Source organism: Grampus griseus (assembly GCF_964374135.1).
Source record: "Grampus griseus genome assembly, chromosome: 6".
NCBI classification, from domain to species: domain Eukaryota; kingdom Metazoa; phylum Chordata; class Mammalia; order Artiodactyla; family Delphinidae; genus Grampus; species Grampus griseus.
This window is the reverse complement of record NC_139000.1, coordinates 98537865-98553047: the sequence shown is the minus strand read 5'-3', so window position 1 is coordinate 98553047 and position 15183 is coordinate 98537865. Positions and strand designations below refer to the sequence as shown.

General features: G+C 55.1%; 1 protein-coding gene across 1 annotated transcript in view; it reads left to right on the top strand.

Moving 5' to 3' along the window:
* Positions 1–14077, top strand: part of GFRA2 (GDNF family receptor alpha 2) — a 96025-nt gene extending 81948 nt beyond the window's left edge. The window contains exons 7-9 of the mRNA XM_082657290.1: positions 1215–1387; positions 11757–11810; positions 12721–14077. Coding sequence (XP_082513416.1) covers positions 1215–1387; positions 11757–11810; positions 12721–12843 — 350 coding nt within the window. The 3' untranslated portion in view covers positions 12844–14077. The remainder of the gene's footprint in view (positions 1–1214; positions 1388–11756; positions 11811–12720) is intronic.
* Positions 14078–15183: the final 1106 nt, after the last annotated feature.

The following is a 15183-nucleotide window of genomic DNA, read 5'->3' as shown; positions in this document are numbered from 1 at the left end:
GGGTCTGCAGAAGCCCAGGGTGGGGCTGCCCAAGTCAGCCTGGAGGAGGGGTACCCTGAAGGCATCTCAGACCCACTTGGGGGTCACTGACCACTGGTCAGCTGAAGGGGCAGGGAGGGCCTGCTCGTCCGCTCTGGGCAGAGGTGGGTTTCAGGAACTGCAGACCACTTAGCCTTGCCGCACTGCATAAGGATGCCCAGGGTCACCTGGACAGGTGGAAAGAGTCCTCCTGGTGAGGGCCCTTGCAGATCTGAAGGCGTTTGGATCTTAGGGTCCTGCAGGTGGCAGAGGTGGCGTGAAGCTTGCTGAAGGGGTGTCGGCAGGTGGTACCATGGTCAGATCTGATTTTGGAAGGCTCACTCTCTGGTTCTGGTGTGGAGGGGGTGGGGGTAGGGATGTGGTTCGCACAGGTGACCCAACACAGAGTCCGCTAGAGGTTGTTGTAGGTGCTCTCGGGGGAGGACAGCACCCACTGATCCAGAGCAGCGGCGGGGGGTGGAGTGGGGAGGTGGCCTTGGTTGATGGCAAGCGGGTGGTTAGGGAAGTGTCCTGAGTACCCCAGGTTTCTGACTTGGGAGACTTGGGTGGAGAAAGATGTCACCGTCAGGACTGGAAACGCAGCGGGAGGCAATGTTGCGGTGGAGGGAGTGGTGCTTAGTTCAGGGGGTGACGTGATGAACTTGAAGTGCACCTGGGACTTGGAGGTGGAGCTCCATGCAGGCTCTTGGCCTGGGGACGCAGTTTTGTCCAAGAGGTCCCATTAGTTGATCCTGAGTGGGTTAGTGTAACTGACTGAGTGGGGGGCGGATGAGGCCACCTGGGGAGGGGGACTACGTCGGGGGCCACGTGAGCGTGGTGGTCCGCAATACTGAATGCCGCAGAGAAGGTGGGCTTGCGCCCTGGACACAGCCTGCCCCTCGCCTCCCGGCTCCCCACACCCCACTTCTCCTCCTGTTTTCCTCTTCATTCCGCATCTGGTACATTTCCTTTATTCCGGTTTCTCTTTTTCAACTTCCTTCCTGCTCTTTTCTTCTCTCAATATGAGACCTTGGTAGCTATCTGAAAGGGAGCTTCAGCCAAGTTCGTTTGGACGAGTTCCACCATGCCCCCATAGCTCTGGGCTATCACAGGGAAGGTCAAGTTTGGGATGGCAAGGGGCAGAGTGATGGAGGGGCCCCTGATTTCTCTATGTCTCCTGCTCTCTTTCCCCACAGGGAACGCCATCCAGGCCTTTGGCAATGGCACAGATGTGAACCTGTCCCCTAAAAACCCCTCATTCCAGGCCACGCAGGCCCCTCGGGTAGAGAAAACGCCTTCTTTGCCAGATGACCTCAGTGATAGCACCAGCCTGGGGACCAGCGTCATCACTACCTGCACATCTGTCCAGGTGAGGGGATGCAGCTCTGCCGCTGGGGAAATGGAGCCGGGACAGTCTGAGGGCTTAGAGAAGCACCTGATGCCAGAGACGAGGTGGGAAATTACAGCCTGGGGACCAGGGACGAGGCGCGCAAGTTCCTCCCTTTGGATCAGGACCCAAGAGGCAGGAAGTGCTGATGGGGGCTAGTTTTCCATGATTAATTCACTAACTGTCACCTTGCAAGTATCAGACACCTGTTCTGTCACAGGATTGTACTAGATACCACGGGGGTGCCGGAGAAATGGAATGGTTACCATTTATTAACCATCTACTAATTACTGGGTACTGTGCTAGTAGACTCTACCTATTTCATTGATTCTCACACCATGACCTGTTGGAATTCTTGTGGTACACGCAGGAAACTAGCCCAGGGGTGTTAGGCGACACACCCAAGGTCACACAGCTGGTTAGTGGTGGAATAAGATTTCAAACCTACATCTGATTCCAAAACCTGTGATTTTCATTTGTTTGTCCATCCGTCCATCCATGCATCTATCCATGCATCCATCCAATGTGTGTCATGCATGCATTGTGTTCGACGTCTTATGTGAGATGCTAGGGAGACACTGGTGAATGAGGCTGATGCAGTCCTGTGTTTTGTGGTCCTTGTGGTCTTGTCGAGGGTCAGACAGTTCAACAAGCACCAGACGTGGGCTGCGGTCAGTGCCACAAGAGGAGACCACGTGGGTGGCATTGTGGAGACACACCACAGGGCTCCCCACTCAGCCTTTCTCTCTGCTGAGCTATCTTCATGCTGTCACACCATTTGCTACAGTAGATTCTTTGCTTAGGATGTTGGTTCTAATCAGAACGTGCCCCCCCCACACACTCATACACACTCTCTCTCACACACACTCTCACACACACTCATATATACTCATATACACACTCATACTATAGAACAAAGAGTTTAGAAGAAGACCTTGTGCAGAATATCAGGGAAAACAGAGGAGGGGGGAAACAGTGAGGGTGTGGTGGTGGGGATAAGGGGATGTTTCAGGCAGGAATTGGGGCTGGAATTGCTAAGGAGAGGTGGGGTCTGGAGTCCAGCCAGTGAGAGCACAACGTGAGCATAGGTTTGGGGACTGGGGGAACAGGCCCGGCTGCGTGTGGCAATGAAGATGCCAGTCTGAGTGGGGCGGGCTCGTGGGATCACCAGTGAGCACTCACTACGAAGTTTCAGTCTTGCAAGATGAGTAAGTCCTGGAGAACTGGTTACAGTGATGTGACTGTAGTTGACAGTGTTGTACTGTGTACTTGAAATTTGTATAGACCTTAAGTGTTCTCAGTGCAAAAAAGAAAAAAAAAAGCAAAAAAAGAAGATGGTAGAAGTGTGAAGTGATGGATGTGTTGATTGACTCGTGGTGAGTTTTTTACAATATTTATATATATTAGATTGTGCACCTTAAAAATATACTTTTTTCTGGCCATGCCGCTCGGCTTGAGGGATCTTAATTCCCCAACCAGGGATCGAACCGGGCAACTGCAGTGGAAGCGCAGAGTCCTAACCACGGGACCACCAGAGAATTCGCAAATAGATACAATTTTTGATGGTCAATATAACCTCAATACAGCCAGAGATGAAGAGCAGTGGGCTTTCAGAGTGCTGGCATGAGACCCGAGCAGGGATGGGGCCTGGCAGAGGTATCCAGGTTGCCCCGGGCACCCCTTACTGGTGCCCGTCCTGGTTGGGAAGCCCACTCCCCCTTCCCTTCCTGGTGGGCTGTAACAGCTGACCTCCAAGTGCCTTCAGGTCAGGCCCAGCGTGGGCTCCTCCATGCCCCGCTCCCCTCCATTAGGCCGCCCCTCCTGATTTGGGCTGAGGTGCCCGTGTCACCCCTGGGTGGCTTCTAATTACACTCAACACGCTTCAGCGGCTGCTGGCGGGGCTCGGTGGCCACTCCACAGACGGTTGCCAGTTCAATTTCATGCTAGAGTGGCGGGCAGCTCGGCAGGTCAGGGCTGTGCCACCTGTCAGGTGACCAGGCTCTGGCGTGGTCTCTCTGGGCACTGCCAACCTTCCTCCCCAGCCCCTTGGGGCTGGCTCACCGGGGAGATGCCCACTCATCAAGGGCTGTGGACCCTTCCTAATACTCCCACAGAGTCACTGTGGGCGTGGAGAAGTTCAAAGCCCTGGTCTCATGCCCACCGCAGCCCCCTCAGTGCCTGATGCCTCTGACTCCCTTTTTCCCCCCCCGCTGTTTCCCTCCAGTGGTTTGCTAAACCATCGCCTGGTTTCTTTCAGCCCCAGCCTGGTTTTCTGCAGACTCACCATCTGGGGGCTTGTCTTACACTTGGTTTGATTCCAGTGGGGTTAACACACGATCTGTATGAGAGATGACGTATGTGAGGAACCTTACACACATGATAGGTGTTTTGAATCCTGGAGGGCTGTCTGGCAGGGGGCTCCCCCAGGCCTGGCCCCAGGGTCCGTCCACTTGGATGTGTTGACTAAGTCACTCTGGGTGGGACAGCAGGGGCGGACCTCCCAGGAGGAATGGAAGAGAAGCAGACCCTCAGAGGGACCCACCCACAATCACCCTCATACCCCCGTTCTTTCTCACAGAAACTGAAAGGAAAGGGCCTCTGATTCTGTTTTAATTGCGGTCTTTTTTTTTTTATTCTTTCATTTTTTAAAATTTCTTTATTTTAATTTTATTTTTGGCAGCGTTGGGTCTTTGTTGCTGTGCGCGGGTTTTCTCTAGTTGCGGCGAACAGGGGCTACTCTTCCTTGCGGTGCGCGGGCTTCTCATTGCGGTGGCTTCTCTTGTTGCAGGGCACGCGTGGGCTTCCGTAGTTGTGGCGCACAGGCTTAGTTGCTCTGTGGCATGTGGGATCTTCCCGGACCAGGGCTCGAACCTGTGTCCCCCGTATTGGTAGGCGGATTCTTAACCACTGCGCCACCAGAGAAGTCCTCATTGCGGTCTTTTATTTTGTGTTTTTTTTTTTTTTTTTATGTGATATGCAGGCCTCTCACTGTTGTGGCCTCTCCTGTTGTGGAGCACAGGCTCCAGACGCGCAGGCTCAGCGGCCATGGCTCACGGGCCCAGTCGCTCTGCGGCATGTGGGATCTTCCCGGACTGGGGCACGAACCCGTGTCCCCTGCATCGGCAGGCGGACTCTCAACCACTGCGCCACCAGGGAAGCCCTAATTGCGGTCTTTTAAATGAGCACCTACTCCTCTGTGCCAGGTGCTGGGCGTGCAGAGGGAATAAGCCCACGACCCTGCCCTCAGCTTGGCTGGAGGCTGGTGTGGGTGGTCTGTCCCTCCCCAGCCCGTGCCCCCTCCCTCAGCTCTGCTAGCTTGGAAGGGCTCTGTGGTGGCCCTTGTGGGGCCCTTGGGAATGACAGCAACCCATGGCCACAGAAGGGAGTCTCCGAGTGAGGGCAGAGACAGGGAGCTGAGCGAGGGAGGGAGGGAGGGAGGGAGAGGAAGCCCGCACACCCCAGACACCCCTGGAGAGAGCGGCAAGATCACTTACCTCTGTCCTCCTTCTTATCCACAGGTGGACCCTGGGGGAAGCCTTAGGAACCTCCTTCACTGACCCAGAGATGGTAGCCAGGTGGGGACCTCACATGAGTGATTGGATGTTAGCGTCAGTGGGCTCTCTGAGAGCTGCTTCTCAAATCCCAAAGGATGGGAGGCCAGTGTGGACAGTGGCTTGTTCACAGCACCCCCGGCCCCCGGCTCCTGGACAGTTTTCTTTTGGCTGCGCTGTGCTGACTCTTCCTCCAAATCCCCTCCCCCAAAGGACTTTCCCACAGTGGGGCGGGGTCTGGAATTGGAGGGACTGTTGTCTCCACCGAGGGGCTGCTGAGCAGAACTGTGGGTGTCTTAGGTACCAGAGAGGAGCCGGCAGCTGGGCAGGCCCCGAGTGGGCCCTGTGTCTGTGGTCCTTGACGCTCTCTAGAGTCTGGCTCTCATATGCTTCCGTTCCTGGCTGTGGTTCCCTCTCCGGGTGGCCCTGCCAGCCTGGGGCTCTCTGGAACTTGGAGAAACTGTGGCAGAATCTGCAGAACAGTGTCTCCCTCTGTCCCTGCTACACACACACACACACACACACACACACACACACACACACAAACACACACACCCCTTGTGTGAATTCCCTCCCTCCTGCCCAGTGGTCCCTAAAGCGAGGAATCTACAGGAGGCCATCAATCTTGCACCCTCATCCAGGATCCTTTGTTTCTGAAGCCCATCAGGCACCCCTGGTGTAGGCCCAACGGCCAGGCTGAGCAACATGCTGGCCCTTGTGCTCGTCGGTTCCTCTGAGCGAAGGGCGTCTCCTTCCCTTCTCTTCCAGCCCTCTGCCTCTGAGTCCTACTTGGATGTCACCTCTTGGGTGGTCTCCTGACTCGACTCTGGCAGAACTGCCTTCTCTTTGCTTAGGGCTCCCGCTTTGCCTCCCTTCAGCCCCCATCACGACGTGTTCTGCTCCCCGCACCAGACAAGCATCCCTGGAAGGCAGGGGCCGCATCACCCCCTTGGTAGCCCTTATAACTGAGTGCTTAGTGCCTGGCATCGAGTGGGCGCTCCACACAGGTCAAGAGGAAGAGCCCAGAGTTCCCGATCATTGGATTGATGGGAACTTCCTGCTCTCTGTTCTAGAAAATGGTCTGTTGTGTTGCTCGCAGGCAACTCTATTCAGCTTTCCTCCCTCTCACTGATGCCCTCTGTGTGTCGTGAAGTATGAAGGTAAAGAAGTAGGTAAAGAAGGTGAAGATGCAGGAGGATTGGATAGAAGGCTCTTTTGTCATAAGATGGGGCCTGGACCGGGGCAGTGCAGCGAGGGCAGGGCAGACTGGCAGTGGGTTCCCACTTTCCCTGGACTTGGTTTGTTTCCAGTGTCCTTGGTGTTCCCGGAGGGTGGCTCTGGGCCAGTTTGCGGGACCCTGTCATATCACCTTCTGCAGGGCTGTGGGGCCCTATTAACGCAATCTCCTTTGCTTTCCTTGTCTCCACCAGCCAATTTCTGCTCTCACCCTTGCTAGTGCCCATCACATCTGGGGGAATTAAAAATGAGTTTGGAGGGCTTGCCATGAACCCTCCTCACCACATGCCGGCCACAGGCTCAGCAGCCGGCAGCCACGTCCGTCTCCTCAGCCCCCTGCCTGTTCCCTGGACGGGTCTCTTACTCAGCACGCAGCCCGGTGGCTGTCAGAGCCCGGGACCCAGAGGCTGTTCAGTGTATCCGTATACCTATTAGGCATACGTTTCTGACTTACAGATTCGGCTCGTTTCAAAGCTTTGAGAGGCTGATGCGTTCCTTCTTTTCTTCCCTCCCTCTGGCTCTCCCTTGTACTCATTCATTTATTCATCCGTCAATGCATTCCCTCATTTATTCAACGTAAATTCTTACCGCGCGTCACCCTGTTCCAGGCACTGAGGCTGACCAGCATATGAGGCTGGTACCTTGGTCCTCATACCAGCAGGAGGGCCAGGGTGCACGCTCAGAGAATTACGGGGCAGGAGGTGATGGGTGCGCCAAGGGGCTGGATAAGGCGTTATGGACGCAGAGCGGGGAGGCGGCTTTGGGTTGGCAGTGGACGCACAGGACTCATGGACCAGGTGTACCCTGCTGCTGGGCCTGGAGGAACAGGGAGAATTGAGGACACGGAGATGCAGAGATGTGGAACTGGGAGGGGTGGGCGAGGAGGGAGCAGAGACGGGAGTCAGGACAGCATAGGGCAGCTGAGGAGGGGGGCGGGTCCTGCCGGCTGAATCTGGCCTGCTGACTGTTTGAATAAATTAAGTTTTATTGGAACACGGGCCATACCCTATTGTTATGTATTGTCCACGTGCTGCAGACAGAGTTAAGTTGGGACTGACGCTATGGCCGGCAGAGCCTAAAATTGTTACTCTCTGGCCCTTTGCAGAAAATGTTTGCCTCCCCCTGACCTAGAGGAACACAGGCCATGCGTTTGGGAGAACGCAGGTTTCTGATATGGGAAGGAGCGGGTGGGGAGTCAAACCTAATTTTCAGGTTGAACTGGTGAGTGTGGAGAGGCCGCTGAAGGCTTCTGAACAGGGATGTCTGATGACAAGTGTGATTTGGGAAATTAATCTGACAGCAGGTGGAGACTTGTTGTCGAGGGAGAGTGACTGGGGGACCTGTTAGGAGATTTTTGCAATAGTCAGTGATAGTCAATGGTCATCAGAGGTAAGAAAAGAGGGGTTGGGCTTCCCTGGTGGCGCAGTGGTTGAGAGTCCACCTGCCGATGCAGGGGACACAGGTTCGTGCCCCAGGCCGGGAAGATCCCATATGCCGTGGAGCGGCTGGACCCGTGAGCAATGGCTGCTGAGCCTGCGCGTCCGAAGCCTGTGCTCTGCAACGGCAGAAGCCACAACAGTGAGAGGCCCATGTACCGCAAAAAAAAAAAAAAAGAAAAGAGGGGTTGTACTAGTGGATGGTGGGGAGTGGAGGAGGGCGAGGTGTGTTACTGGGGGTGGGCATGTGCAGGACGGAGGTCCCCAAGGGCACTGAGATTTGGGGATGGGGCCGGGGACAGAAGCAGGGGACACAGGAGAGGGCCTGCCAGCCCCGGCCAGGGGTTTTCCCATAGAGACAACACTGGACTTGGTCCCTGGCACCTGGACATGCCAGACCCAGTTTCGGGAGTGTGGACAGAGGTGGCAAGGAAGAGGAGGAAGACGATAATTTCCTTCTAACTTCCTGAGCAAAGGGCCCCTCTGAGAGAAATTTCTAGAAGGATGAACCTTGTCTTTGCTGCCATCCTCCCTTCCTGCCACCAAGATAATCAGATGAGATAGGCATCAAGGGTGGTCTTGGGGAGGGGTGTGACCTCAGAGGACAGCTGCACCGTGGGGGGCTTGGGGAAGATAGAGCCTCTTCCCCCTCCCATTTGCTGTACTGGGGCAGAGGTGACCTGTGGGTGTTTATTTCTCTCATCTGGGTGTGAGCAGGGCTGTGACTCTTTCATCTTTGGAACCCCCTGCAGGGGAATGGTGTGGGGGGGAGTTAATGGTGAAGGAGACGGTGAATTTGAGCCTGAGGCTTGGGCATTAGGTAGTGGAACCTCTTTCTCTCTGCACTTCCCCCATCTGCCACTTTCAGAAAAGGTTGGCTGACTGGCAAACACCCACACTGTTCTGTGTGCCCAGGACTGGGGGAGAGGTCTTGGGCTTGCTGTCGGGGGAGATTACTGCAGCCTTCACCCCTTTGCTCTCTGTTCTGTGTTTTCTGGAAGTCAGGTGGAGGGGTCCACGGGGGCCCAGACTTCTCCCTGGCTTTGCTTGCTGAGTTGTCAGGGTAGAGCTAGGATAGCCCCAGGCTACCAGCTGACCTGGGTCTCACCCTGCAGCCCCAGTCCTGGGAGTTTACTGGATGCAAACGCTGCTTCGCTCTGCATCACGCTTGGGGATTAAGGGGCGTTTATACTTGTCCAGAGCTTTACTGCACCATACGCACTGTCTCATGTATCTCACGGTGCATCAGTGAGGTTCGCTTGACTATCGCTATTTTATAGATGAGGAAACCGAGGTGCCGGTAGATGAAGGGATTTGCCTGGGGTCAGTGGCTGAACCAAGACTGGAGCCCTGGCCTCTGGCCTCTGGGGTCCTTCCTTGGATCAAGGGGCTGTTCCACGGGGATGGGCACCAACGCTTAGGACCCCGCAGTCTAAAAAGGAAAGGCTGGGATGGGTCTCTGGGGACAAAAATCTGTAAGCTGGGTGTTGTAGCACTTGAAGGAAGTACTTGAGGACAGTGAGAGGAAGCCCAGTGTGTCACCTGGCCACTCAGCACGTGTTCAGTGTGTGGCAGGTCAGCCCTGGAGCCTGCCAGATGGAAATGCCATTGGTTCAGAAGGGCTTGGGCAAGTGCTGTGGATGACGGATCCAAGATGGGTCACTGAAGGGGCATGGGGAGGGGTCCTGTCCTGATATTCATAGAGCCCAGTCCTCTTACCCAAACCAGGTCCCTGTGGCCTGTCAGAGACCACACAGTGGGTCAGATTCCTTTGGCCCTGGTCCTGGGAGGTGGCATCCCTCTCTCGCGGTAATATGGGTCAGAGGACGGGATGAAGGGGTCCTCTCCTGTTTCTTCTCCTCCCCCGATGCTCCCTCCCTCCCCCTCTTCCCTACCTGGTGCTCCTGTCTCCTTGGGTGCTGTCTTTCCCTTTTTCTCTACTTCATCCCTCCTCTCATTTCCTCTTACTCCTATCCCTTTCCTCCTTCTCCTCTTCCTCTTGCTTCCTATCTAATATTTGCCAACACCCCCTCCTGTGTCTTCCCTCTTCAGAGGAGGCTATCAAGTCCCAGGCGGCTCCAGAGCTGAGCGTTCAGATCCCACCTCCTCCCCCCACGGCTCCTCTCTGTGTGGTTGACCAGGCTAAGTTGTGTCCAGGTCTGTGTCCAGGACCCGGGGTTCCCTGAGAGCTGGCATCCTGTCACAGAAGGTCAGGCTAAGAGGTCATCTAGTTTAGCTATTTTCTCAAACCTTATTTATTTTTAAGCCACAGACTTTTTTTTTTTTTTTTTTTTTTTTTGCGGTACACGGGCCTCTCACTGCTGTGGCGTCTCCCGTTGCGGAGCACAGGCTCCGGATGCACAGGCTCAATAGTTGTGGCTCACGGGCCCAGCTGCTCCGCGGCACGTGGGATCCTCCCGGACTGGGGCACGAACCTGTGTCCCGTGCATTGGCAGGTGGACTCTCAACCGCTGTGCCACCAGGGAAGCCCACCACAGACTATATTTAAAAATAATTCTGTATATAACTTCAACATATAAAACAAGTCAAAATAGAGCTTCTTGGTTGAGGTAGCGGGGAGGACCGGGATCCCCAGCTGTCTGCCTGTGATTCCACACAGCCTCCTGTTTAGTGAGCACTGTGGGAGGGGGCGCCAGGGAGAAGACAGGGACCCTGGAGGGGGCGGAGACATGGCTGCTGTACCTGCAACAGTTAGAGCTGGAAAGGCTGCCAGGAAATATAGGTGCTGGGCTGCGTGGCACAGACCCTGACAGGCTACAGGATGTCATAGGTGGGGACCTAGCTGGGGCTGGGAGTTGCTCAGGGAGGTGACCGAGTGAGGATGGTGGGGGGCAGTCAGGTGTAAGCTAATGGTGACAGCACAGCCTCTGAGGTGGGGTGGGCAGGCTCCATCAGGCAGTGACCTCCCACAGCCCTATCTGGAGCTGCACTTGGTCCTGGGCAGTGGAATCCAGTCCTTGGGTCCGCAAGGGCCTCCGAGCACACACCCTTCTGCAGGGATGCAGGTTGGTGGCTTGGCCGGGCTAGATCTTGGCACCCAGAGTCACTGGTGCTGAGGTATTATACAGGATGCTCCTTGGTTGAGTCCCTGATTCTGTCTCGACTGCACTCGTTGTCCCCATGATCACATTTCTACCTTCGGTAGTGACTCTGCTCTTGGCTGGGGCCTTTGTGTGACAGCTGGGGCCTTGTTTAGCTGACCAGATGCCCTGGGTGGTAGATTGCCTGTGATGTTCAAAGCATCCTTCATATCTCTGGCCAAGAGCAATGGTTTAGGCATAATTTCTTGGGCTTCCCAGTTGCTTCTGGTGGCCAGAGCCATTTGAGGCCAGTTTAGAAGCATCACATCTCCCAGCTGGTTCCCATGGGTCACTATTATGATGGAGACAGCAAAGCGCTGCTTATCACACCTACCCTCTGGTCCTCATCCAGGTGGTGTGCCAGGGGTGGAAAACCCTGGAGTCATCACCAAGCCAGCTTTCCTTCCTCATTCCTCACCTGGACCACAGAGCTCCCAGGTGCCACACAACTGTTTAGGGAGGAACAGCCAACACCTGGCACCATGGCCAGATGTCCGCCTAACCTGCCCCAGTGGCAGACATCACTAATCAATCACAGCTCTCTTCCCCATGAGCCCAATGAGGACTCATGATTTTTCTGGAGCTGGCACTGGGATGCTAGTTCTGATCTGTGGCATTCATTCATTCATTCATTCATTCACAGATATGTTAATGAATGGTGGTTAATAAACAGTAACTGAGTATAACATTTATTGAGCTGCTGTTATACAAGGAAAGAAAACATGGTCCCTGCTTCATCCAGAGGAACTCTGAGTATGGTAGACAGACCCGGGAGTGGCTTATTATTTTATTAGGCTGTAAGTGGGAGAGCAGAGTTAGAACTCCCTTCTTCAAGAGCCCTGATCACTGAGAGTGTCAGAGAAGGGCAAAGGTCTCTGTGCTGCCAGTGCTCTTTACGTGTACACTGTGATGTCAGGGGTGGGCAGCAGGGCCATGGAATGTGTCGTCTCATCTGAGTCATGGGACAAAGCCCGGCCAGAGACCCAGCCCCAGTGATCCATCCTTACTAGTGCCTTCTCTCCCACAGGAGCAGGGACTGAAGGCCAATAACTCCAAAGAGTTAAGCATGTGCTTCACAGAGGTGAGTGAGGGCCTGAGTGGGGGTGGGTGCCGGGGGCTGGGCCAGAGTGGGTTGTTTTCCAGGAGTGCCTTGGACTTGAAGCTCCCAGATTCCATTGCATGGACTGGGCTGGCTGAGCTTCTGGCCCACCTGGACCTTGGTAGGTGCTCACTCTGTTGGGGGTGAGGGTGGGTGGGTATAGATGTTGCAGCCGGGGCCCTTACTTGTCTCTCGGGTGAGACGCAGGAGGCCGCTCTGAGCAGAGGTCCTGGCAAGCCTTCCTGACTCTTTAAGACAGGTGTTCCCAGCAGCCTGCTCTGTGCTGGTTCTGTGACATTGAGGAGGTGGAATGATGGCACAGGACGTGGGCCCTTCCGTGAAGGAGCCCCAGCACAGGAGTAGATCTGTGACTATGTATATGTATAGCGTATATATAACTTAGAGGAGAAGTAAAATTAGTGAAAGAGTCTGCAGAAGGAGAGAGAGTTCAGACAGGGGTGTGCAGTGGAGGCTCTGTGGAGGAGGGATTCCAGCAAACTTAGGAACCCGGAGAACGTAGCTTCTCTCTTCACTCCTCCCCTCCCCTCCCTTCCCCTCTCCAGAAGCAGGTCCTGTGGACCCCGGGACTTTCTTCCTTTAGATCTTTATACCATCCCCATCCTCGCTGGTCTGCATTAGCCAGGCAGGGAGAGCAGCCCGTTGCCCTGGGGGCTGCTGCCTTGTTCCCCGAGTAGTCAGCTGAGGCATAGCCCAGCTCCATGGAAGCCTGGCTCTGCGAAGAGGGTCCCCTGGGTGACCAGGAGGGCAGGGGCCTTAGTGCTCCACTTCCAGAGTCTTTTATTCTTTTTTTTTTTTTTTTTTGCCTGATCCCAGCCCTACTGACTTGTTTGTCCTTCTCTCTGCTTCTGTTCCCGCTTCTGCCTGGCCACAGCTCACGACCAGTATCATCCCAGGGAGTAAAAGGGTCGTCAAACCTAACTCAGGCCCCCGCAGAGCCAGACCATCGGCTGCCTTGACCGCTGTCTCCTTCCTGATGCTGAAGCTGGCCTTGTAGACTCTGGGAGGTTTCCGAAAGCTACACGGACGAGCACACCCGCCTGACAAAATGGAAACACACACAGACACACACACACCTTGCAAAAAAAAAAAAAAAAAAAAAAAGTCTTTTCCCACCTTGTCTCTGAACCTGTCTCCTCCCAGGTTTCTTCTCTGGAGAAGTTTTTCTAAACCAAACAGACAAGCAGGCGGGCAGCCTAAGAGCTGGCCCAGAGGTCCCCTGGCAGGGGAAGCCCAGTGCTGAGGAGGGCACAAGGGTCTAGAGATGCCCTTCACTTTCTTCTGGTGTTTTCCTCTCTGGACCCTGCTGACATGAGAGACCAGGATGACATCCCCACCGCCTAAGGGACATGGGCTGGGGCAGGATGGCTGCCGCTCTCCTCAAGCTCCCCATTCTGGGGACCTGCCGGGGGCTGGCGGGGGACGTCAGGCAGCAGAGCAGCGAGGCTGCCCGCCTTGGGGTCCAGCTGGGTACCTTCAGCACCTCCAGCTGGCTTCAAGGATGGAGGTTATCTCGCCTCCCTTCTCTGAGGGCTGGATCTGACCTGTGGAGGGTTGCGGTGCTGAGCCCCCTTGACCTCCACTGAAGCACAGGGTGGGAGGCGGGGCAGTTCCAGGGGGCTTGGGAGCCCAGCCTGCCTGGGATATCCCGTTGGGGGGTTGGGAGCAAAACTTGGATACCACCTCAAGGCTGATTCTTCCTGCTTGGTGGCAGGAGTTTTGCAATCAAAGAGAAATGATTTTTTGTCCACTCCCTTGGTTTCTCTTGGGTCCATTTGGTGGTTCTCCCTTGGGAGGGAGGGGCTGGCGCTGAGAGGGGCAGAGAAGACCACCGGGGCCCGTCTACCTGCACCACACTCTGGTCTCTGCGGCTCTCTCCAACTCTTTTCTCTCTGCCTCGCTCTTCTCTTTCCTCATTTCCGAGACGTATGCACACTGTATGTACATTACACGGCTCCTTTCTCGACATATATGTATATACACATCCGTATACATATATCGTGTGGTTCCCCCTCCTTTCCTTTTTTTTAAGGAACAAAACTAATGAAATAATACCCTAACAGATGATCGAAAATGTATTACTGTAAAGTTTATTTTTTTTAATAATGTTGTCTATGATGGGAAACGAAGGTGGTTGGCTCCCTGTGTCCCCGCCCCAGTCGGGTTGACTGGGCAGCGGAAGAGGGTTTCTGATCTATATCACGCTTAGCAGAGGCTCCAATAAACGTACTAGGAAGCAGTCTGCCCTTCTGCCTCACTCTGGGTGTGCCTTTGTCCCTATTTTGTTCTTGGCCCAGTGCCAACCTCGTGGCTGCTTCCCCGGGGGCTCCTGGTGGGCCTTGGGAGAGCGTGTGTGTCCGCGTGTGCACACGTGTGTCTGTCGTGTGTCCTCGGTGTGGCTGATAGAACTCTGTTAGGAGACGGTGGGGCTGAGGTCCCAGCTGTGCTGAGCCTGCGGGCTGTTCACCTGTCATCGCCTCCCTCCCTTCCCAATCAGCACCGATGCCCGTTGGTCCCAAACTGGAAGAGAATGAAAGTAGCCGTGGGGATGGCGGGGTGGAGACAACCTGACATCACATCTTGCAGATGTTTTTGTTGGAAGGCTGCCTGGGTGGCCCTGTGAGGCGGCACAGTTTGTCTTATGTAGGGTGGGTGGTATCTTCCTGCTGGGACTCCTGTTTTTTTTTTAAGGTATGTGATTGTGAAGGCAGAGACCTGGCCTCTTGGGTCCCAGCAGAGAAGGAAGACAGTTGTAGTCCATCCTTTTTCTCTTTTTCTCCGTTTGCCACCCAGGCTCTGCCCGGACATTGGGCCTGCCATATTCTCTTGGAGAGACTCTCCTTCAGAGAATACTAGGGGAATGCCTGCTGGCCGAGTGTGTGTGTGTGTGTGTGTGTGTGTGTGTGTGTGTGTGTGTGTGCGCGCGCATGCGTGCTGGTGGGTGTGGGCTCGTGTGTGTTCAGGGCATGTGTGAGTATGCGCACAGCAGCAGGGAGGAGGGAAGACTGCCAGGAGAAGGGATGTTCCTTGTGTCAGCATGACCTTCAGGGCTGCACGTGATCCCATCCTGTCACCCCTGGGAGACGAGATGCTTCTCTCTCCCAATCCTGGGTCCCCCCAGGGGCTCTTGTTCCTGGCTGCACACGCACTAGGAACATTGGTCCCTGGTGGTGATCAGGTTGGTGTGCTATGTTCCAGCCTCTGATGGAGGGACAGTGAGCCAGCCTGCCCTCTTCCCCAGCCACCGCTGGCCTTACGTGGGTAGAGCAAGGTAGAGCAGCTGTGGCATTCAGCTGGCAATCCATGTTCTTTGCAAACAGCAACGACTGATTCACTT